At 46.1% G+C, this 22,327-nt stretch overlaps 1 protein-coding gene and 1 long non-coding RNA gene across 2 annotated transcripts in view; both read right to left on the reverse strand.

Moving 5' to 3' along the window:
- The window catches only part of LOC139580506 (uncharacterized), a 26,218-nt gene extending 8,440 nt beyond the window's left edge, over positions 1 to 17,778 (reverse strand). The window contains exon 1 of the long non-coding RNA XR_011676054.1: positions 17,339 to 17,778. This is a non-coding gene — a long non-coding RNA (uncharacterized lncRNA). The remainder of the gene's footprint in view (positions 1 to 17,338) is intronic.
- Positions 17,779 to 18,499: 721 nt separating this feature from the next.
- The window catches only part of LOC139580301 (serine palmitoyltransferase 2-like), a 50,970-nt gene continuing 47,142 nt past the window's right edge, over positions 18,500 to 22,327 (reverse strand). Inside the window, exon 5 of the mRNA XM_071408841.1 lies at positions 18,500 to 18,538. Within this exon, the coding sequence (XP_071264942.1) occupies positions 18,500 to 18,538 (39 nt within the window). The remainder of the gene's footprint in view (positions 18,539 to 22,327) is intronic.

The raw sequence follows: 22,327 nt of genomic DNA on the forward strand, positions 1-22,327 counted from the left end.
GAGGACAGGGCTGAGATTTGGGTTTAGTGCTAGGGGCTGGAAGAGGACAGGGCTGAGGTTTGGGTTTAGTGCTATGGGCTGGAAGAGGACAGGGCTGAGGTTTGGTTGTAGTGCTAGGGGCTGGAAGAGGACAGGGCTGCGGTTTGGGTTTAGTGCTAGGGGCTGGAAGAGGACAGGGCTGAGGTTTGGGTTTAGTGCTAGGGGCTGGAAGAGGACAGGACTGAGGATTGGGTTTAGTGCTAGGGGCTGGAAGAGGACAGGGCTGAGGTTTGGGTTTAGTGCTAGGGGCTGGAAGAGGACAGGGCTGAGGTTTGGGTTTTGTGCTCGGGTTAGGAAGAGGACAGGGCTGAGGTTTGGGTTTAGTGCTAGGGGCTGGAAGAGGACAGGGCTGAGGTTTGGGTTTAGTGCTAGGGGCTGGAAGAGGACAGGGCTGAGGTTTGGGTTTAGTGCTAGGGGCTGGAAGAGGACAGGGCTGAGGTTTGGGTTTAGTGCTATGGGCTGGAAGAGGACAGGGCTGAGGTTTGGGTTTAGTGCTAGGGGCTGGAAGAGGACAGGGCTGAGGTTTGGTTTTAGTGCTAGGGGCTGGAAGAGGACAGGGCTGAGGTTTGGGTTTAGTGCTAGGGGCTGGAAGAGGACAGGGCTGAGGTTTGGTTTTAGTGCTAGGGGCTGGAAGAGGACAGGGCTGCGGTTTGGGTTTAGTGCTAGGGGCTGGAAGAGGACAGGGCTGAGGTTTGGGTTTAGTGCTAGGGGCTGGAAGAGGACATGGCTGAGGTTTGGGTTTAGTGCTAGGGGCTGGAAGAGGACAGGGCTGAGGTTTGTGTTTAGTGCTAGGGGCTGGAAGAGGACAGGGCTGAGGTTTGGGTTTAGTGCTAGGGGCTGGAAGAGGACAGGGCTGAGGTTTGGGTTTAGTGCTAGGGGCTGGAAGAGGACAGGGCTGAGGTTTGGGTTTAGTGCTAGGGGCTGGAAGAGGACAGGGCTGAGGTTTGGGTTTAGTGCTAGGGGCTGGAAGAGGACAGGGCTGAGGTTTGGATTTAGTGCTAGGGGCTGGAAGAGGACAGGGCTGAGGTTTGGGTTTAGTGCTAGGGGCTGGAAGAGGACAGGGCTGAGGATTGGGTTTAGTGCTAGGGGCTGGAAGAGGACAGGGCTGAGGATTGGTTGTAGTGCTAGGGGCTGGAAGAGGACAGGGCTGAGGTTTGGGTTTAGCGCTAGGGGCTGGAAGAGGACAGGGCTGAGGTTTGGGTTTAGTGCTAGGGGCTGGAAGAGGACAGGGATGAGGTTTGGGTTTGGGTTTAGTGCTAGGGGCTGGAAGAGGACAGGGCTGAGGTTTGGGTTTAGTGCTAGGGGCTGGAAGAGGACAGGGATGAGGTTTGGGTTTAGTGCTAGGGGCTGGAAGAGGACATGGCTGAGGTTTGGGTTTAGTGCTAGGGGCTGGAAGAGGACAGGGCTGAGGTTTGGGTTTAGTGCTAGGGGCTGGAAGAGGACATGGCTGAGGTTTGGGTTTAGTGCTAGGGGCTGGAAGAGGACAGGGCTGAGGTTTGGGTTTAGTGCTAGGGGCTGGAAGAGGACAGGGATGAGGTTTGGGTTTAGTGCTAGGGGCTGGAAGAGGACAGGGCTGAGGTTTGGGTTTAGTGCTAGGGGCTGGAAGAGGACATGGCTGAGGTTTGGGTTTAGTGCTAGGGGCTGGAAGAGGACAGGGCTGAGGTTTGGGTTTAGTGCTAGGGGCTGGAAGAGGACAGGGATGAGGTTTGGGTTTAGTGCTAGGGGCTGGAAGAGGACAGGGATGAGGTTTGGGTTTAGTGCTAGGGGCTGGAAGAGGACATGGCTGAGGTTTGGGTTTAGTGCTAGGGGCTGGAAGAGGACATGGCTGAGGTTTGGGTTTAGTGCTAGGGGCTGGAAGAGGACAGGGCTGAGGTTTGGGTTTAGTGCTAGGGGCTGGAAGAGGACAGGGATGAGGTTTGGGTTTAGTGCTAGGGGCTGGAAGAGGACAGGGCTGAGATTTGGGTTTAGTGCTAGGGGCTGGAAGAGGACAGGGCTGAGGTTTGGGTTTAGTGCTATGGGCTGGAAGAGGACAGGGCTGAGGTTTGGTTGTAGTGCTAGGGGCTGGAAGAGGACAGGGCTGCGGTTTGGGTTTAGTGCTAGGGGCTGGAAGAGGACAGGGCTGAGGTTTGGGTTTAGTGCTAGGGGCTGGAAGAGGACAGGACTGAGGATTGGGTTTAGTGCTAGGGGCTGGAAGAGGACAGGGCTGAGGTTTGGGTTTAGTGCTAGGGGCTGGAAGAGGACAGGGCTGAGGTTTGGGTTTTGTGCTCGGGTTAGGAAGAGGACAGGGCTGAGGTTTGGGTTTAGTGCTAGGGGCTGGAAGAGGACAGGGCTGAGGTTTGGGTTTAGTGCTAGGGGCTGGAAGAGGACAGGGCTGAGGTTTGGGTTTAGTGCTAGGGGCTGGAAGAGGACAGGGCTGAGGTTTGGGTTTAGTGCTATGGGCTGGAAGAGGACAGGGCTGAGGTTTGGGTTTAGTGCTAGGGGCTGGAAGAGGACAGGGCTGAGGTTTGGTTTTAGTGCTAGGGGCTGGAAGAGGACAGGGCTGAGGTTTGGGTTTAGTGCTAGGGGCTGGAAGAGGACAGGGCTGAGGTTTGGTTTTAGTGCTAGGGGCTGGAAGAGGACAGGGCTGCGGTTTGGGTTTAGTGCTAGGGGCTGGAAGAGGACAGGGCTGAGGTTTGGGTTTAGTGCTAGGGGCTGGAAGAGGACATGGCTGAGGTTTGGGTTTAGTGCTAGGGGCTGGAAGAGGACAGGGCTGAGGTTTGGGTTTAGTGCTAGGGGCTGGAAGAGGACAGGGCTGAGGTTTGGGTTTAGTGCTAGGGGCTGGAAGAGGACAGGGCTGAGGTTTGGGTTTAGTGCTAGGGGCTAGAAGAGGACAGGTCTGACAGGTCACATAATGCATTTGCTCGATTGGTTAAATGATTGTGATGGCACACTCTACTCATTGACAATATCTCAGTATGTTTTTAAAGTTACTGATGTAGGATCTTAATGTAGGATCTTCATGTAGGATCTTAAAATAGGATCTACAGCAACGGAAAATGCAAATTATTATATGGATTATAATTAACAAAGGGGTTGATACATTTTTCGTAAGGGAAAATCAAGTTGAAATTTCAAAGTGGAATTTATAAACTTCAGAATAGTTTTTTCACTACACGTTTCAAATGTCCTGTACTGCAGTAAAGTTCTCCTGCAGCAGGGTGATAACATTAAGATCTTACATCAACAACTATATTCTGTAACATTGGAGATCTACCTATTCAAGCCTGAGGCCATGATAGACTTTAAAGTTGTTTACTTACTAATCTGACTCATTTTGACATTTATATACAATGGCAAATAGACCTTGCAAAGACCTCCAATTGAATCAAGATAGATATCAGGTGTATTTGATTTAAGTTGTGTGTAGAGAGAGAAACCTGAGAGGAGACAGAGACAGAGAGACTGTGTGAGACAGATGGTAGGTATATGTGTGTGTTGTGTGTAGAGAGAGAAACCTGAGAGGAGACAGAGACAGAGAGACTGTGTGAGAGCGATTGCAGGTGTATTTAATTTAAGGTGTGTGTTGTGTGTAGACAGAGAAACCCTGAGAGGAGACAGAGACAGAGAGACTGTGTGAGAGAGATGGCAGGTGTGTGTGTGTGTGTGTGTGTGTGTGTTGAGTGCAGGTGCCCAAGGACAACTTTTCTCTTTATTTCTCCTCAATTTTTAAATTTCCTCTCCTCCACTTCCTCTCCTTGTCTCCTCTCCTTTTCCCCCTCTACTCTCTGAAAGCTTTGGCCTCGACATGGAGCTTTGACATTAAAGAAGCAGTGCACCTGCAATAATCTGTGCCTCGAGGTGTGTGTGTGTGTGTGTGTGTGTGTGTGTGTGTGTGTGTGTGTGTGTGTGTGTGTGTGTGTGTGTGTGTGTGTGTGTGTGTGTGTGTGTGTGTGTGTGTGTGTGTGTGTGTGTGTGTGTGTGTGTGTGTGTGTGTGTGTGTGTGTGTGCTCTCAGCCCTTTACCAAACTGACAGTACTGTCAATGTTAGTAGAAAAGCTCTGTAGACAACAAGATCTCATAGTTTCCCTTCCAAATTCAAAGTAGTTTGGATGAACGTCTATTTTTGAAGCATTAATTCTGCGTTGTTACAGGGTTAATTCTGCGTTGTTACAGGGTTAATTCTGCGTTGTTACAGGGTTAATTCTGCGTTGTTACAGGGTTAATTCTGCGTTGTTACAGGGTTAATTCTGCGTTGTTACAGGGTTAATTCTGCGTTGTTACAAGGTTCAATCAGAAACAAGAGAGAGAGAGATATTAGTATTACTATCTATGTATTGTTTTGTAATTTTACCCAATTTTTTCTCCCCAATTTCGTGATTACGATCTTGTCTCAACTCCCCAACGGGCTCAGGAGAGGCGAAGGTCGAGTCATGCCTCCTCCGAAACATGACCTACCAAACCACGCTTCTTAACACCCGCTCGCTTAACCCGGATGCCAGCTGCACCAATGTGTCGGAGGAAACACCGTTGGACTGATGACCGAAGTCAGTCTGTGTGTGCGTGTCCACTCAGTGATGGTGTCCAGGGCTCAAAGTGAAAATGGCTTGTCCTCAGTCTCACGACCATCTACCCTTAGGACAGGCATTCACATTACCACACACACATGCATGAGCATACACACGTGCGCACACACACACACGGGCGCACACACACACACACACACACACACACACACACACACACACACACACACACACACACACACACACACAACTTTAGCCCTGGACAAGAGGTCAGTAACAGTGTGAGATCATAATAATCACAAATATGTACATGTATTAGCATTGTACTGCACATAATGACAATAAAACGATAGGTCTGTTGCTACTGAGTTGACTGTGTGTGTGTGTGTGTGTGTGTGTGTGTGTGTGTGTGTGTGTGTGTGTGTGTGTGTGTGTGTGTGTGTGTGTGTGTGTGTGTGTGTGTGTGTGTGTGTGTGTGTGTGTGTGTGTGTGTGTGTGTGTGTGCTGCAGTCAACTCTCGATAAATGGAACAGATTTGAACTGGTGTGACAGTGTACACTAAACCAGAGTGTCAAGGACATTAAGAAATCATGTACTTGAATTGGGACACAGAGTTTCCATTTATAATGGCTCAGCTGTACTGCTTCTTTACTGAGTTGGTTGGATTCAGCATCAGTATTCTCAGCCAGGTCACCCGTGATACAAGTCAGTATTCACCGTCCATCCATGTCTGAGGACGACGGGAGATGACGTGAAAACCGGCCACTAGGGGCAACAGTGAGCGCTGTTACCTTCAAGTAGGTTTGGGTTTTGCTAGGGTATTGTGGACGGGGATGGCGGGTGGGCGTAATAATTTGCCTGTGTAAGAATCTGCCTTTGATTACAAAGGTTGCAACTCCTCTCAGCACAAGGAAAATAGAAAGGAAAATGCCACACACTGCTGCTCCTGCTCCCAGGTGATATTTATTTATAACAACGTTCTGACCCTTAGTTCTTCATCAGGCATCCATATCCCAGGTGAGGGTGGAAGGTCATATATATAGGGGCAGTACTCAGTGACATCACTTCCTGAAACAGGAGGTAAAAAATCTATAACATAGGTTCCCAATATTAAGAGACCTAAGGGTCAGAACGTTGTTATAAATACATATCACCTGGGAGCAGGAGCAGCAGCGTTTTCCTTCCTGTCTTCTATGAGTCTGTCTACAACTCCAGCACCTGAGGAAAGTTCCAGGATGTGTTCTTCAGCTTCTATACAGTAACTCCTCTATAGCCTCTCTTTCTTCACCCCTCCCCCCTTTCCCTTAGTTCCTCTTTCCTAAACTCTCTCCCTTTTCCCCATGAGGTTGTTTCTGGACTGGGCCTTGATATTTACCTGATGTCTCATCAGTGAGGCAGTCCTTGGCTGTATCTGAATAGACATGGATTATTTTATAATATGAACAGGCTTGACAGGGCTGAGTGTGTTTTGGGAGTCACTTTTGTCAAATAATAAAAAGTAAAAGCTAAGCGCTTCGACGGCTGAATTCACACACACAAACACACACACACACACATTCACACATACAAACACACACACACACACATTCACACACACAAACACACACACACACACACACATTCACACACACACTCTCTCTATCAGGAGCCAAACATTCTTTAAGGCTGTTTCTACGGTTACAGATAATCCACTGTCAGATTAACTCTCATCTCCTCCACAAAGCTCCGTACAAGAGTCGAAGCTTGTCACACCCACACACACACACACACATAAACACACACACAGACACACACACACACACACACACAGACACACACACACACACACACACACACATGCACATGTACACGCAGGGCAGAGGGTCTAGCGTAAAATCTTGACAAACCTCTGATTACCCCCAAGACACAGACGAGTAAATCTCTCTCTCAGCACACACACACACACACACACACACACACACACACACACACACACACACACACACACACACACACACACACACACACACACACACACACACACACACACACACACACACACACACACACACACACACACACACACACACACACACACACACATTCTCTCTGTCTCTCAGTAGCCAAACACTGTGCATTTGACAGCTTACTCCTGAGGGAGAGGAACACTAACTTAAAATGTCCTGCCTAAACCTCTGGAAACACAACAATCTGACACTCACAGAAACACACGTCCACATGTACAAACCCACACCCTAACACACACACACACAAGCACGTACTCTGAGCCAAAATGGAAAGCCTTCCCCGTGGAACAAAGTTGTGCTTCAGGGATAACCCTCTGCTTTGCATTACATTTACATTTAAGTCATTTAGCAGACACTCTTATCCAGAGCGACTTACAAATTGGTGCATTCACCTTATGATATCTGTGTGTGTGTGTGTGTGTGTGTGTGTGTGTGTGTGTGTGTGTGTGTGTGTGTGTGTGTGTGTGTGTGTGTGTGTGTGTGTGTGTGTGTGTGTGTGTGTGTGTGTGTGTGTGTGTGTGTGTGTGTATGTGTGTCTGTGTGTGTAGTGTGACAGCTCACACACCGTGCAGCACAACAGGCTGTGACAGGGGCATTATTTGCTATCACACAGTTCTCTGCCCCCTGACTATAATCTGCTAGAAGAGATACACGCTGATGTGCTATGATGCAGGAAGACACACGCACGCGCATACGCACATGCACACGCACACACAGCCTCAGTGGTTACTCAGTTGTTAGGGCACAGAAAGGCCAATGTGTGGCTAGTGAGGTGGAACCTCCTGTGTTGTTCCAGGTTTCCCTGGGGATCGATACAGGAGCGCACACAGCTAAACACAGCTAAACACATAATACACACACCCTTAACACACAGCCTGCTTCATACAACTCCCTCCCTCGTCTCCATAACTCTACCCCTCTCATTCTATTGGTTTCACACCCTTCCCCCTCTCTCCCTTTTCCCTCAATCTCTCTGTCCTGCTCCTTCAATATTTTACCACCTTTCTCTCTTCCGCTCCACCTCTATTTTTCCACCTCTCTCTCTCTATAGCCCTCCATTTCTCTCTCTCTCTCTCTCTCTCTCTCTCTCTCTCTCTCTCTCTCTCTCTCTCTCTCTCTCTCTCACCCTCTCTTGCTATCTCTCTCTCTTTATCTCTCTCTCTCCCCCTCTCTCCCCATTTTGCTCTCTCTCTCTCTCTCTTTCTCTCTCTTTTTTCTTTCTCTCTCTCTCTTTCTCTCTCCCACATTTTTCTCTCTCTCCCACCATTCCCCCCCCCCCCCCCATTTCTCTCTATCTCTCTCTCTCTCTCTCTCTCTCTCTCAATTCCATTAAATTCAAGGGGCTTTATTGGCATGGGAAACATATGTTAACATTGCCAAAGCAAGTGAAGTAGAAAATAAACAAAAGTGAAATTAACAATAAAAATGAACAGTAAACATTACACTCACAGAAGTTCCAAAAGAATAAAGACATTTCAAATGTCATATTATGTATATATACAGTGTTGTAACGATGTGCAAATGATTAAAGTACAAAAGGGAAAATAAGTCAACATAAATATGGGTTATATTTACAATGGTGTTTGTTCTTCACTGGTTGCCCTTTTCTTGTGGCAACAGGTCACAAATCTTGCTGCTGTGATGGCACACTGTGGTATTTCACCCAGTAGATATGGGAGTTGATCAAAATTGAGTTTGTTTTCAAATTCATTGTGGGTCTGTGTAATCTGAGGGAAATATGTGTCTCTAATATGGTCATCATACATTTGGCAGGAGGTTAGGAAGTGCAGCTCAGTTTCCACCTCATTTTGTGGGTAGTGTGCACATTGCTGTCTTCTCTTGAGAGCCAGGTCTGCCTACGACGGCCTTTCTCAATAGCAAGGCTATGCTCACTAAGTCCGTACATAGTCAAAGCTTTCCTTAAGTTTGGGTCAGTCACAGTGGTCAAGTATTCTGCCACTGTGTACTCTCTGTTTAGGGCCAAACATCATTCTAGTTTGCTCAGTTTTTGCTAATTCTTTCTCTGTCTCTCTTTAGATTCAATTCAATTCAATTCAATTTGCTTTATTGGCATGACGTAACAATGTACATATTGCCAAAGCTTATTTTGGATATTTACAATATAAAAAAATCTAAATGAGAATCAAAATTGTCAACGGGACAACAGTAACAACAATAACCAAGTGTCAAAATAACCATACATTCAACAATAACAATAAACATACAGTAGAGGACATGTGCTGGTTGATTGGTTTGTCAGACACTGTCCCTCAACTTATGGCAGGCAGCAATGTAGTGCGCTGCCAACCCACAGCTCTCTGCGTCCTCCCCCAACAGGACGGGTAGCCTATCCTCATCAGAGAGGTCTTTGAAACCAAGTTTCAAGTTTGGGGAAATGGCACTTTCTAATTGTTTTATATTTTTTACATTTTGACAGGAAATGCAGCTCCGTCTCAGGTTCTGCTGTTGTGCAGTGGTCTTTCTCTCTCTATCTCTGGACAGTGTAAATCTGCTGTACTGAGTGATAACTAGCAGATGGACGGAGTAAAGTTGAAAGTGCTGTCATCATCTTTCACTGCGATCTATAGACCTCAATTACAGATAGTGTGTGTGTGTGTGTGTGTGTGTGTGTGTGTGTGTGTGTGTGTGTGTGTGTGTGTGTGTGTGTGTGTGTGTGTGTACAGAAGTCCTGTCATCTCCTCTCTCAGTGATCGACAAACCTCCGTTGCTAATCACATCCTGCTAGTCTCATACGTCCATCCCCCCTCACAGCCCCTTCTTCTACTCCTCTTCTTTCTACCCTCCATTCCCTTTTTCTTTCTCTCTCTCTCTCTCTCTCTCTCTCTCTCTCTCTCTCTCTCTCTCTCTCTCTCTCTCTCTCTCTCTCTCTCTCTCTCTCTCTCTCTCTCTCTCTCTCTGTCTCTCTCTCTCTCTCTTATCTCTCTCTCTGTCTGTCTGTCTGTCTGTCTCTCTCTCTCTCTCTCTCTTATCTCTCTCTTCTCTCTCTTCTCTCTCTCTTCTCTCTCTCTCTCTCTCTCTCTCTCTCTCTCTCTCTCTCCTCTCTCTCTCTCTCTCTCTCTCTCTCGGCCTTTCTCTTATCTCTCTCTTCTCTCTGTTTTTACAATTTACAATTTAAAATAAAAATGAGAATCAAAACTGCCAACGGGACAACAGTAACAACAATAACCAAGTGTCAAAATAACCATACATTCAACAATAACAAATAACATACAGTAGAGTACATGTGCCGGTTGATTGGTTTGTCAGACACTGTCCCTCAACTTATGGCAGGCAGCAATGTAGTGCGCTGCCAACCCACAGCTCTCTGCGTCCTCCCCCAACAGGACGGGTAGCCTACTCTCATAAGAGAGGTCTTTGAAACCTTGAATAAGGGTTTCAAATATGGGGAAATGACACTCTCTAATTGTTTTATATTTTTGACATTTTGTCAGGAAATGCAGCTCCGTCTCAGGTTCTGCTGTTGTGCAGTGGTTGCACAGCCTTTCCTCTACAGGGAGCCAGGTTTTCCTGTGTCTACCCTTCTCAATGGCAAGGCTGTGCTCACTGAGCCTGTACTTTGTCAAGGTTTTTCTAAGGTTTTGATCAGTAACCATGGTCAAATATTTAGCCACAGTGTACTGTCGATTTAGGGCCAGATAGCACTGCAGTTTGCTTTGTGATTGTGCTTGTGTTTCCCAATAAGCAATATAGTTTTGTTTTGACTTTGTTGTAATTTGGTTTATCCTGATTGATTGGATGTTCTGATCCTGAGGCTTCAGAGTGTTAGTAGAACAGGTTTGTGAACTCAGCCCCAGGACCAGCTGGATGAGGGGACTCTTTTCTTTGCTCAGCTCTTGGCATTGCAGGGATTGGTAGTGATATGAGAGGGGGTCACTGTATTTTAGATGTTTCCAACTTAATTGCTCTTTTTTTAGTTTTTATTATTAGTGGATATTGGCCTAATTCTGCCCTTCATGCATTGTTTGTAGTTTTCCTCTGGACATGTAGGATAATCTTACAGAACTCTGCATGCAGGGTTTCAATGAGGTGTTTGTCCCATTTGATGAAATCTTGTTTTGCAAGTGGACCCCACACCTCGCTGCCATAAAGTGCAATTGGTTCAATGACATATCCAATTAGTTTTAGACAAATTTTAATAGGTTTTTCAATTTGAATTTGCTTATGTGGCATAGAATGCCCTGCGTGCTTTCTCTCTCAGTTCATTCACTGCCTTATTAAGGTGTCCAGTTGAGCTTATTTTTAAACCTAAGTAATTGTAGTGTGTGCAGTACTCTATATATTTTGTACCAATTGAGAACTTTGGTCTAATTTCCTGAGATCTGGATCTTCTTTGGAAAATCATTATTTTAGTCTTTTTGGGGTTTACTGCCAGGGCCCAGGTCTGGCAGTACTGCTCTAGCAGGTCCAGGCTCTGCTGTGGGCCATGTGCTGTGGGTGACAGCAGGCATAGGTCATCTGCGAAGAGTAGGCATTTAACCTCTGAATTGTGGAGACTAACACCAGGGGCTGAGGATTTTTCTAGAATAGTGGCCAATTCGTTGATCTAAATATTGAAGAGTGCAGGGCTCAGATTACAACCCTGACGAAGGCCCCGCCCCTGGTTAAAGAATTATATTATTTTCTTGCCAATTTTAATGCTGCACGTATTGCCAGTATACATTGATTTAATTATGTCATATGTTTTACCCCCTACACCACTTTCAATAACTTTGTAGAACAGTTCTGTATGCCAAATAGAATCAAATGCTTTTTCGAAGTTGATAAAGCAAGCGTATATTTTGGTATTATTTTGGTGGACATGTTTATCTATCAGGGTGTAAATATGATCAGTTGTGCAATGTTTTGGTATAAATCCAATTTGACTTTTACTCAAGACATTGTGCTTATTAAGGAAGTTTAGAACTCTTACATTTATAATACTACAAAAAACCTTCCCCAGGTTACTGTTCACACAAATGCCTCTGTAATTGTTAAAGTCAAATCTGTCTCTGTTTTTAAAGATTGGGGTTATGAGTCCTTGATTCCAGATATCAGGGAATTAACCTACACTTAGGATCAAATTAAACAGTTTTAATATAGCCAATTGAAATGTTGCACTAGTGAGTTTGAGCATCTCATTTAGGATACCATCAGGTCCACAATTTATTTTAAATTTGAGAGCCTGAAGTTTCTTATAGAGCTCCTGGTCAGTAATTGGGGAGTCCAATGGATTTTGATTGTCCTTTATAGTTTTTTCTAATCCATTCAACTTCTCATGAATTTGGCGTTGTTCTGCGTTTGTGTCAATTTGAACGGTGTTGTATAGTGTTTTAAAATGGGTTGTCCGTATGTCACCATTTTGTATCGCTAATTCCTCTTGTTTAGATTTTTTTAGTTTTTTCCAATTTTGCCAGAAGTTGTTTGTGTTTATGGACTCCTCAATTAGTGTCAGCTGCTTGCTGTTGTACTGTGCTTTTTTGGTTCTGAGTGTACGTTTATAGAGTTTTAAAGTCTCACAGTAATGAAGGCGTAATTCACCATTATTTGGGTCTCTGTGCTTTTGGTTGGATAGTGTTCTAAGTTTTTTCCTTATAATTTTACAATCTGCATCAAACCAGTTGTCATCTGTGATCTTTTTTGTTTGTTTTTTATCAATTTCAATTGTGCTTCTTTTGTCATTTGCCTGAATATATAGTTGAGGTTTTGTACTGCTAGATTGATGCCTTCTTTACTGTGAGTGAATGTGGTATCCAGAAAGTTATCTAAGAGTGTTTGGATATTTTGTTTACAGGTTGCTTTCTGTTATTCTTCTGTGCTGTTTTGGGCACATCTGTATGAATGTCTGATGTTGTACAGCTTACTGGGCTGTGAATGTGTGGTTGTTTCCATGTCTGTTCTTTTGAGGAACAACGTAATTTGGCTGTGATCAGACAGAGGTGTTAGTGGCTTGACAGTGAATGAGCTGAGAGAGAAGGGGTCAATGTCTGTGATCATATAGGCTACTGTACTGTGACCAAGAGGTGAGCAGTAGGTGAATCTCCCCAAAGAGTCCCCCCGTAACCTACCATTGACAAAGTACAGACCCAGGCTTCTACAGAGCTGCAACAGATCCCTTCCGTTTTTGTTGACGGTGCTGTGACTGTTGTTTCTATGGGCGAGATTAAGACAGTTAGAAACAGTATGGCCTGTAATAAAGCTGTCCCCTCGTGTGCTCGTTAGATCAGGTAGTGTTCCTGTGCGCGCATTTGTGTCCCCACAGATGAGCACATTTCCCTGGGCCTAGAAATGGGGAAGATCTCCTCTGAGTAATATGGGGATTCTGAGGGGGGGATATATATTGCGCAAAGGAACACATATTTTTCTGTCAGTACAAGTTCTTTTTTCAGTTTTAACCAAATGTGATATTTACCAATTTTGAAGGGATCAATTCGATTTTGTAGTTCGGATTTGTACCAAATAATCAATCCTCTCTCTCTCTCTTCTCTCTCTGTCTCTCTTTCACTCCACTCCACCCCCCTCGTTCCATCACCTCCTCCTACAGAGGATTTTTTAAATACATTTACATATCAAGATATAATTTCTTATTTTTGTATCGTTTTGACAATATCGCAATATTATTTTTGCGGTTGTTGACTGTACCTGCATCAAAACTCCAATATTATTCCTTCATAGCTTGTTCTCTGTCTTCTTTTTAAATAGGGAGCCAATTGTCTTCAGCACTTTTATTTCCATGACTGACCAAAACACGTTTCCTCATGACTCTCTCTTGTCCCTCTGCAGCAGACATATGGTGAGCAATATGTTTGGAACATTGAATCGCAATAAAATCACAGTATCGAATCACAATACATATAAAATCGTGAGAATCACAAAATATATCGTATCGACACCTATCAGGATAATATGGCTGGCAATTCCAGGCCCTACTCCTCCCACTCCCTTGCACCACCCTCCCTCTATCCTCTCCATCCCTCCACCCTCCATCCCCAACTCCTCCCCTCTCTGTCTGCGAGAGGTAGTTAAACTGTCACTGTGAGTTTGGCTGGCACCACCAATTCCATAATTCATTATGGCAGCGACGTGAGCTGGAGAATCTACTCAGACATTTAAGACAAAGTCGATCCAAAAGCCACCATGAAAGAGCTGTTGTCTCATACACTTTGTTTCAGACGGATCTGTCTTTAAAAGGCCTTTCATTCCCATCACTTTATACATCATTAGGGATACTACCTCAAACTACAAACACGCACGCATGCACACACAGACATGTATAACTAATTCAGTCCCATTCAAAATCCTATTTCCCTAACCCTTAACCCTAAACCTAACCCTAACCTTTTCACCAACCTTAACCTGAAAATCTAATGTTAACCCTAACCCTAGCTCCTAACCCTAACCCTAAATCTAACCCTAGCTCCTAACCCTAACCCTAACCCTAGCTCCTAACCCTAACCCTAACCCTAGCTCCTAACCCTAACCCTAGCTCCTAACCCTAAATCTAACCCTAGCTCCTAACCCTAAATCTAACCCTAGCTCCTAACCCTGAATCTAACCCTAGCTCCTAACCCTAACCCTAGCTCCTAACCCTAACCCTAGCTCCTAACCCTAACCCTAGCTCCTAACCCTAAATCTAACCCTAGCTCCTAACCCTAACCCTAACCCTAGCTCCTAACCCTAACCCTAGCTCCTAACCCTAACCCTAGCTCCTAACCCTAAATCTAACCCTAGCTCCTAACCCTAACCCTAGCTCCTAACCCTAACCCTAACCCTAGCTCCTAACCCTAACCCTAGCTCCTAACCCTAAATCTAACCCTAGCTCCTAACCCTAACCCTAGCTCCTAACCCTAACCCTAGCTCCTAACCCTAACCCTAGCTCCTAACCCTAACCCTAGCTCCTAACCCTAACCCTAGCTCCTAACCCTAAATCTAACCCTAGCTCCTAACCCTAACCCTAGCTCCTAACCCTAAATCTAACCCTAGCTCCTAACCCTAACCCTAGCTCCTAACCCTAACCCTAGCTCCTAACCCTAACCCTAGCTCCTAACCCTAATCCTAACCCTAGCTCCTAACCCTAACCCTAGCTCCTAACCCTAACCCTAGCTCCTAACCCTAAATCTAACCCTAGCTCCTAACCCTAACCCTAGCTCCTAACCCTAACCCTAGCTCCTAACCCTAACCCTAGCTCCTAACCCTAACCCTAGCTCCTAACCCTAACCCTAGCTCCTAACCCTAACCCTAGCTCCTAACCCTAAATCTAACCCTAGCTCCTAACCCTAACCCTAACCCTAGCTCCTAACCCTAACCCTAACCCTAACCCTAACCCTAACCCTAACCCTAACCCTAACCCTAACCCTAACCCTAACCCTAACCCTAACCCTAACCCTAACCCTAACCCTAACCCTAACCCTAACCCTAACCCTAACCCTAACCCTAGCTCTCCTAACCCTAACCGTAGCTCCTAACCCTAACCCTAGCTCCTAACCCTAAATCTAACCCTAGCTCCTAACCCTAACCCTAACCCTAACACTAATTCTAAACTTAACCCTAAACCCCTTAGAACTAGAATTTTACCTTGTGGGGACTGACAAAATGTCCCCAGTTGGTCAAATTTTGTATAGTTAAGTTTAGTTAAACACATCCACACACACACACAGACACACACACTGCCTCCAACCACAGTCACAGCTGAGTTCATAATGAATTCATGTCTTATATTAGACTACTATCGTTATCTTTTCCGGCCTCCAGAAATCAATTTCTCTCACATTAGTGCTTGTTTGTCTCTGCAGATAAATCCCTCTTACTTCATTTACCAGCTACGGAACGATTTTATAGTCTGCTGTATGGAATTGGTCTGTTCAAGACAGTATCATTATACACGCACACGCACACACACACACGCACACGCACACGCACGCACACGCACACACACACACACACACACACACACACACACACACACAGATCGATTCTTCCTTGACAGGCAACATGTTGCTGAGCAACTCATTGAGTGGGAGGATGCAGAGAGCAGAACCGCGTGAGTGTTTGTTTTCTCATGGTTGGGTCTAATTGTGCTGTTGTCCTGGGGCTCTGTGGGGTCTGTTTGTGAACAGAGCCCCAGGACCAGCTTGCTTAGGGGACTCTTCTCCAGGTTCATCTCTCTGTAGGTGATGGCTTTGTTATGGAAGGTTTGGGAATCGCTTCCTTCGGTGGTTGTAGAATTTAACGGCTCTTCTCTGGATTTTGATCATTAACAGGTATCGGCATGATTTTGCTCTGCATGCATTATTTGGTGTTGTACGTTGTACACGGAGGATATTTTGGCAGAATTCTGCACGCAGAGTCTCAATTTGGTGTTTTTCCCATTTTGTGAATTCTTGGTTGGTGAGTGGACCCCAGACCTCACAACCATAAAGGACAATGGGTTCTATAACTGATTCAAGTATTTTTAGCCAGATCCTAATTGGTATGATGAAATTTATGTTCCTTTTGATGGCATAGATGGCCCTTCTTGCCTTGTCTCTCAAGTTGTTCACAGCTTTGTGGAAGTTACCTGTGCCGCTGATGTTTAGGGCGAGGTATATATAGTTTTTTTGTGTGCTCTAGGGCAACAGTGTCTAGATGGAATTTGTATTTGTGGTCCTCGCAACTAGAACTTTTTTGGAACACCATTACTTTTGTCTTACTGAGATTTACTGTCAGGGCCCAGGTCTGACAGAATCTGTGCAGAAGATCTAGGTGCTGCTGTAGGCCCTCCTTGGTTCGGGACAGACGCACCAGATCATCAGCAAACAGTATAAATTTGACCAGATTCTAGTACGGTGAGGCCGGGTGCTGCAGACTCTCTCTCATGCTCTCTCTCTCTCTCTCTCTCTCTCTCTCTCTCTCTCTCTCTCTCTCTCTTTCCCTCCTCTCACCCTCTCCCTCTCTCATCTCTGTTTATCTCTCCTCTCTCTCTGTTTCTCTCCTTCTCTCTGTTTCTCTCTCTCCTCTCTCTCCCTCTCTAGTTCTCTCTCTCCTCTTTCTCTCTCTGTTTCTCTCCTCTCTGCTCTCTCCCTCCTCTCTCCCTCTCTCTCTCTCTCTCTCTCTCTCTCTCTCTCTCTCTCTCTCTCTGTCTCGCTTTCTCTCTCTCAATTCAATTCAATTCAATTCCATTCAAAGGGTTTTATTGGCATGGGAAACATATGTTTACATTGCCAAAGCAAAATAAATAGATAATAAACAAAACATGTATTTGATCAACTTCTCTCCATAGTTAGTGTTATCAACTTCTCTCCATAGTGTTATCAACTTCTCTCCATAGTGTTATCAACTTCTGTCCATAGTGTTATCAACTTCTCTCCATAGTGTTATCAACTTCTCTCCATAGTGTTATCAACTTCTCTCCATAGTGTTATCAACTTCTGTCCATAGTGTTATCAACTTCTCTCCATAGTGTTATCAACTTCTCTCCATAGTGTTATCAACTTCTGTCCATAGTGTTATCAACTTCTGTCCATAGTTAGTGTTATCAACTTCTGTCCATAGTTAGTGTTATCAATGTCTCTCCATAGTGTTATCAATGTCTCTCCATAGTGTTATCAACTTCTGTCCATAGTGTTATCAACTTCTCTCCATAGTGTTATCAACTTCTCTCCATAGTGTTATCAACTTCTCTCCATAGTGTTATCAACTTCTCTCCATAGTTAGTGTTATCAACTTCTCTCCATAGTGTTATCAACTTCTCTCCATAGTGTTATCAACTTCTCTACATAGTGTTATCAACTTCTCTCCATAGTGTTATCAACTTACTTGTTCTGGTGCTTGGAGCCCTGGAGGTGTGCGTGGTACTGTTCAATGGAGTTCAACACAACACTACATACACTGCAGGAGTATCTGCTGCGGAGACCTGATGAGAGACAAACACACAGACGTCATCATCACTGTTGTCGCCATCATCACCACTTTCATCTTCATCATCTTCATCATTGTCGGCGTTGTCGTCGTCATCATCATCATTGTGAAGCATATCTAATGTATAAAGGAAGAATTGGGGGAGCCAGGCATGGGCAGCGCTTCTGAGATTGGTGTGTGCATGTGTGTGATGAAATGAACAGAGCAGAAACAGATGTGAGCTAATTAGACAGTTTGCAGGTGGTCGAGAATGAAGGGACAAAAATAGATAGAGGAAGAAGAGATAAAGAGAGAAAAAAGAGAGAGCAAGGGGGGGCAGAGAGAGATAGGGAGAGAACGAGTGAAATGAGATATAGATGGGTAGAGAGAGAGAGAGAGGGGGAGGGCGAAAAGGAAAGCGAAAGAGAGAGAGATAGAGACAGCGAGAGAGAGAGAGAGAGAGAGAGAGAGAGAGAGAGAGAGAGAGAGAGAGAGAGAGAGAGAGAGAGAGAGAGAGAGAGAGAGAGAGAGAGAGAGAGAGAGAGAGAGAGAGAGAGAGAGAGAGAGAGAGAGAGAGAGAGAGAGACTTTTGACTTTTTGTCTTTCTTTATTGAAACATTCTCATTTCATTTAAAACTCACCCCCCCCTAAAATAAAAAAAACAAAAATATATCCTGTTCCGCATACATGTACCATACTCACCTTTCCATCTACCACATGATACAAACCACCATCACCATACACAAAAACAATACCCTCTCCTACAACCGTATATCCAAAACATCTTCCCCAGCAATACAGACAGCCCCCCCAACACACCATATCTCCTCAAACATCTCCACACATTTGATCAGTTTATAGAACTCAAACTCAACCCTAAGGCGCGCAGAGACCATCCCATTAAACAGTAGTAAAGGGTCTGTTATCCCCCCAACTTTGACCCTGTTTCTCCTTGTTAGCCAAATAGCTAATTTTGCCTGAGCAAACAGAAAATTCAACAAAACACATTTTTCTTTCTCCTTACTCGAATACCTGTATCCCATTATAAACATCCCAACAGCAAAAACCACCCCCAACCTGTCACACAGACATTCCAGCAGAGACATTAAAGGCATTAACCTGGTGCACACAGAAAACACATGAATCACAGTTTCTTTCATTTGACAGAAAGGACACCCCTGCCCAATTCCCGGATCAACCCGTGCCAACCAGCTGTTAGTGGCCAGGGCTCCATGAAGAACCCTCCACTGGAGGTCCCCTGACCTCTTTGGTACTGGGGGTTTGTAGAGCGCCCTCCATCTAAAACCCACCATACTCTCCGCCCCACATACCCCCTGCCACTGATGTGCCTTCACTCCTGTTAGGCTTCTAATGTTCCTAACCTTAACGCAGAGGTTGTAGATGGCTTTACCTCCCACCCCCTCAAACTCCCCCAGGCTCGGAGTGTTAAAATCTAACAAGTCCTCCAGACCCCCTTGCCAGTCTCCAGTCTCTGCCGTCACCTGCAGTGGCGGAAACATTGGTGGCCCCTCTCCCTTTGGCCTCTCAAACACCCCCCTTACCGGCTCAGACAGTGCCTCCTGGACCTCCTCCAGGAATCTCTCCAGCAGCCTAAGAGACGTTATTCCTGTTTGTTGCGCCAAGACCTCCGGGGTTTTCCACCCCTCCTCTCCCAGCAGTCTCAGGTCACCTAGCCTTTGTAAACCCCCTGCCATCAGTTGCCTCTGCAGGGTGGCCGACTGAACCGATCTCAAAGGGATGGCTGGGTTGTGGAAAATAGGCTCCTCCCACACCCACTGCCCAGGCTCCACACCCCCTTCTCGTGTGGGCCTTAGCAGCTGCCAGGCCCTCAGCACCGCAGAGTAAAACTCTGAGAGACCTGCTGTACTCAGCCTCTCCAGCTTCATGAGGAACAGCTGCCGGTCCAACCCTAATCCGCCAGCTCTCCTCAGCAGCGCGCATGCTGGTTCCCTCCAGCCAACATCAGTATGGTACAGCAGTCTCTGCACCGCCTTTAGCCGGAAAGCAGCCATCCTGCTCTCCAGTTCCACCAGGCCCTGTCCTCCTTCGTGGACGGTCATGTACAACACTGCTGCCTTCAGCCAGTGATGGCCCGACCAAAAGAAGTCCACCAGCTTGCGTTGCAGGTCTGCAAGCAGACCGGCGGGGGGGTTGAGGACAGCCAGTTTATGCCACAAGGAAGATGCCACCAGGTTGTTGATTATCAGCACCCTCCCTCTATATGACACTTGGGACAGGAGCCACCTCCACCTGGCCAGTCTTGACACCACTGCCTGTGACAGCCCCTCCCAGTTCTTGCTGACCCACCTCTCCGAGCCCAGGTACACCCCCAACACTTTAAGCCCTTCACAACCCCACTGCAAACCCCCTGGAAGCAGAGGAGGAGCCCTATCCCCCCATGCCCCACATAACAGAGCTTTGCTCTTTCCCCAGTTTACCTTAGCTGATGAAGCTCCCTCGTACACCTTCAGACTGGTCTCTAGCTCCTGCATATCTTGCCCATCCCTGACCATCACAGAAACATCATCTGCATATGCTGAGACTGCTATTCCTGTCACCACCTCCATGCCTGTCCAGCACACTCCCCGCAGTCTCCTGCGTAGCAGTCCTAAAAAAGGCTCAATGGCTAGTGTGTACAGCTGCCCAGATAGAGGGCATCCTTGTCTAATGCCCCGTCTCACCCAGACAGGCCTACTGAGCGCCCCTCCCACCTTAACCATACATGACGCCCCAGCATACAACAGCTTCACACAGTTCACAAAGCTCTTCCCAAACCCAAACACAGACATCACATTAAACAGATACTCATGATCCACTCTATCAAAAGCCTTCTCTTGATCTAAAGAGACCAGTCCAAAGTTCACATTAGAACCTCTCGACAAGTCCAACATGTCCCTAATCAAGAACAAGTTGTCCGTGATTGAGCGTCCCGGTACACAATATGTCTGGTCCTTGTGTATTATAGAGTCCAGATGGGACTTCAGTCTGTTAGAGAGGACCTTGGCAAATATCTTATAGTCCGCACAGAGTAATGCCACAGGCCTCCAGTTCTTAAGTTCACACAAGTCCCTTTTTTTGGGCAGGAGAGTCAGTGCCGCCCGACGGCAGCTCATCGGCAACTCTCCTACCTCGACGCATTCACGCAACACGCAAAAGAAATCCTGTCCAATAGTTCCCCAGAATTTTTTGTAAAACTCCACTGGAAGTCCATCGACCCCGGGTGCACGACCGGGGGACATCTGGGTTACGGCCTCTGCCAGTTCATGTGACAACAGAGGAATGTCCATTTCATCCCTCTGTGCCCGAGAGAGCTTAGGGAGTCCTGCGAACAAGACCTGAGCACACATAGGATCACACATTTCTGCCCTATACAATTCAGTATAAAACTCCACAGTCCGCTCCCGCATCTCCCCCACCACAGAGGTCACCCGCCCATCAGACAGCCGTAGACAATGCATACCCTTGGCTTCACTGCTCTGTCTTTCCAAACCAAAGAAGAAGGAGCTGGGAGCATCCATCTCCTTGAGCATGGAGAACCTAGCTCTTACAAGTGCTCCCTTTGCTTTAACCTGGAAAAAACTACCCAGGTCCCTACGTAATTCGGCTAAGTTAGCCTGGAGGCCTACATTGCCTTGCCCCACCATCTCTACCTCCATCTCACTAATACACCGCTCTAGTTCCCCCAATACTCTCCTAGCCTCTGAGGATGAGAGAGCTGTGTACTGTTGACAGAAAAGCCGAATTTGCACTTTCCCCACATCCCACCATTGACTCAGAGACTCATACTCCTCTCTTCGCTGCCCCCATCTTTCCCAAAAAGTCTGGAAACCTGAGCAAAAAAGTGGCATCTTGTAAGAGCTTTACATTGAACTTCCAATAAGATGCCTGCCGGGGCCCTGGTGAAATAGACAGCCGAGCCATGGTTATGTGGTGATCCGAAAACCCCACTGGGAGAATGGTAGCACCCAGCAGCCTATTGCTCTGATTCCTGGACATGTAAAAACGATCAAGTCGAGCTGCACTCACCCTAGCCCCAAAAACCTTCACCCACGTATACTGTCTTGTGTTTGGATGTTTAGTTCTCCAAACATCCACTAGGTCAAACTGATTAAAGATGTCCCTTAACACTCCCACTGACACTGAATGAGGCTCTTCCCCATTTCTGTCTTTTGTAAAATCCATTGTACAGTTCCAGTCACCTCCGATCACCAGCGTCTCCTCAGGCGCTACTTGTGAGAGTTCCTGTCTAAGACTCCCAAATAGAACCCCTCTTTCTCTCCCTGTGTTAGGCGCATACACATTTATAAAGACAAAACCCATGTTGTTAATCTCTGCTTTAACAACAAGCAACCTGCCCCTACACACCTCCTTTGAGGAGCAAATTTTTACAGCCAGACCCGGTGCAAAAAGGACTGCCACCCCTGCACTAAGATTTGTCCCATGGCTCAACACACTTGCCCCTTTCCACCAGAGCCCCCAATCAACTTCATTCACCACATCACTATGCGTCTCCTGCAGAAACAACACCTGTACTTTCTTTTGTTTTACATATTCACCCAACACACTCCTCTTTCCCGCATCTCTGGCACCATTTATATTAAGCGAGCCTACCCAAAGAGTCTCCATAAGAAGTGGGAGAAAAGCCAGCAGAGAAATAGACCAATAGGAAAGCTCAAAAAGCCCCAGTGTCAGTAAGAAATTAAACATTTAAACAGTGTCTGAAGGTAAACCTTTACGCACTGTTGTGACCCACTTCCTCAACCTAAACCGTTTCTTGGGTGAGAGGACACCATGCCCCTCATTTCTCATAGCATGTTGTACTGATCTTACAAACTTTCTAGAATCAGGAAAAAAAGCCTCAAGATTAACTTTTTTCCCCTTAGTCTC

Source organism: Salvelinus alpinus, chromosome 7 (genome assembly GCF_045679555.1).
Source record: "Salvelinus alpinus chromosome 7, SLU_Salpinus.1, whole genome shotgun sequence".
Classification (NCBI taxonomy): Eukaryota; Metazoa; Chordata; class Actinopteri; order Salmoniformes; family Salmonidae; genus Salvelinus; species Salvelinus alpinus.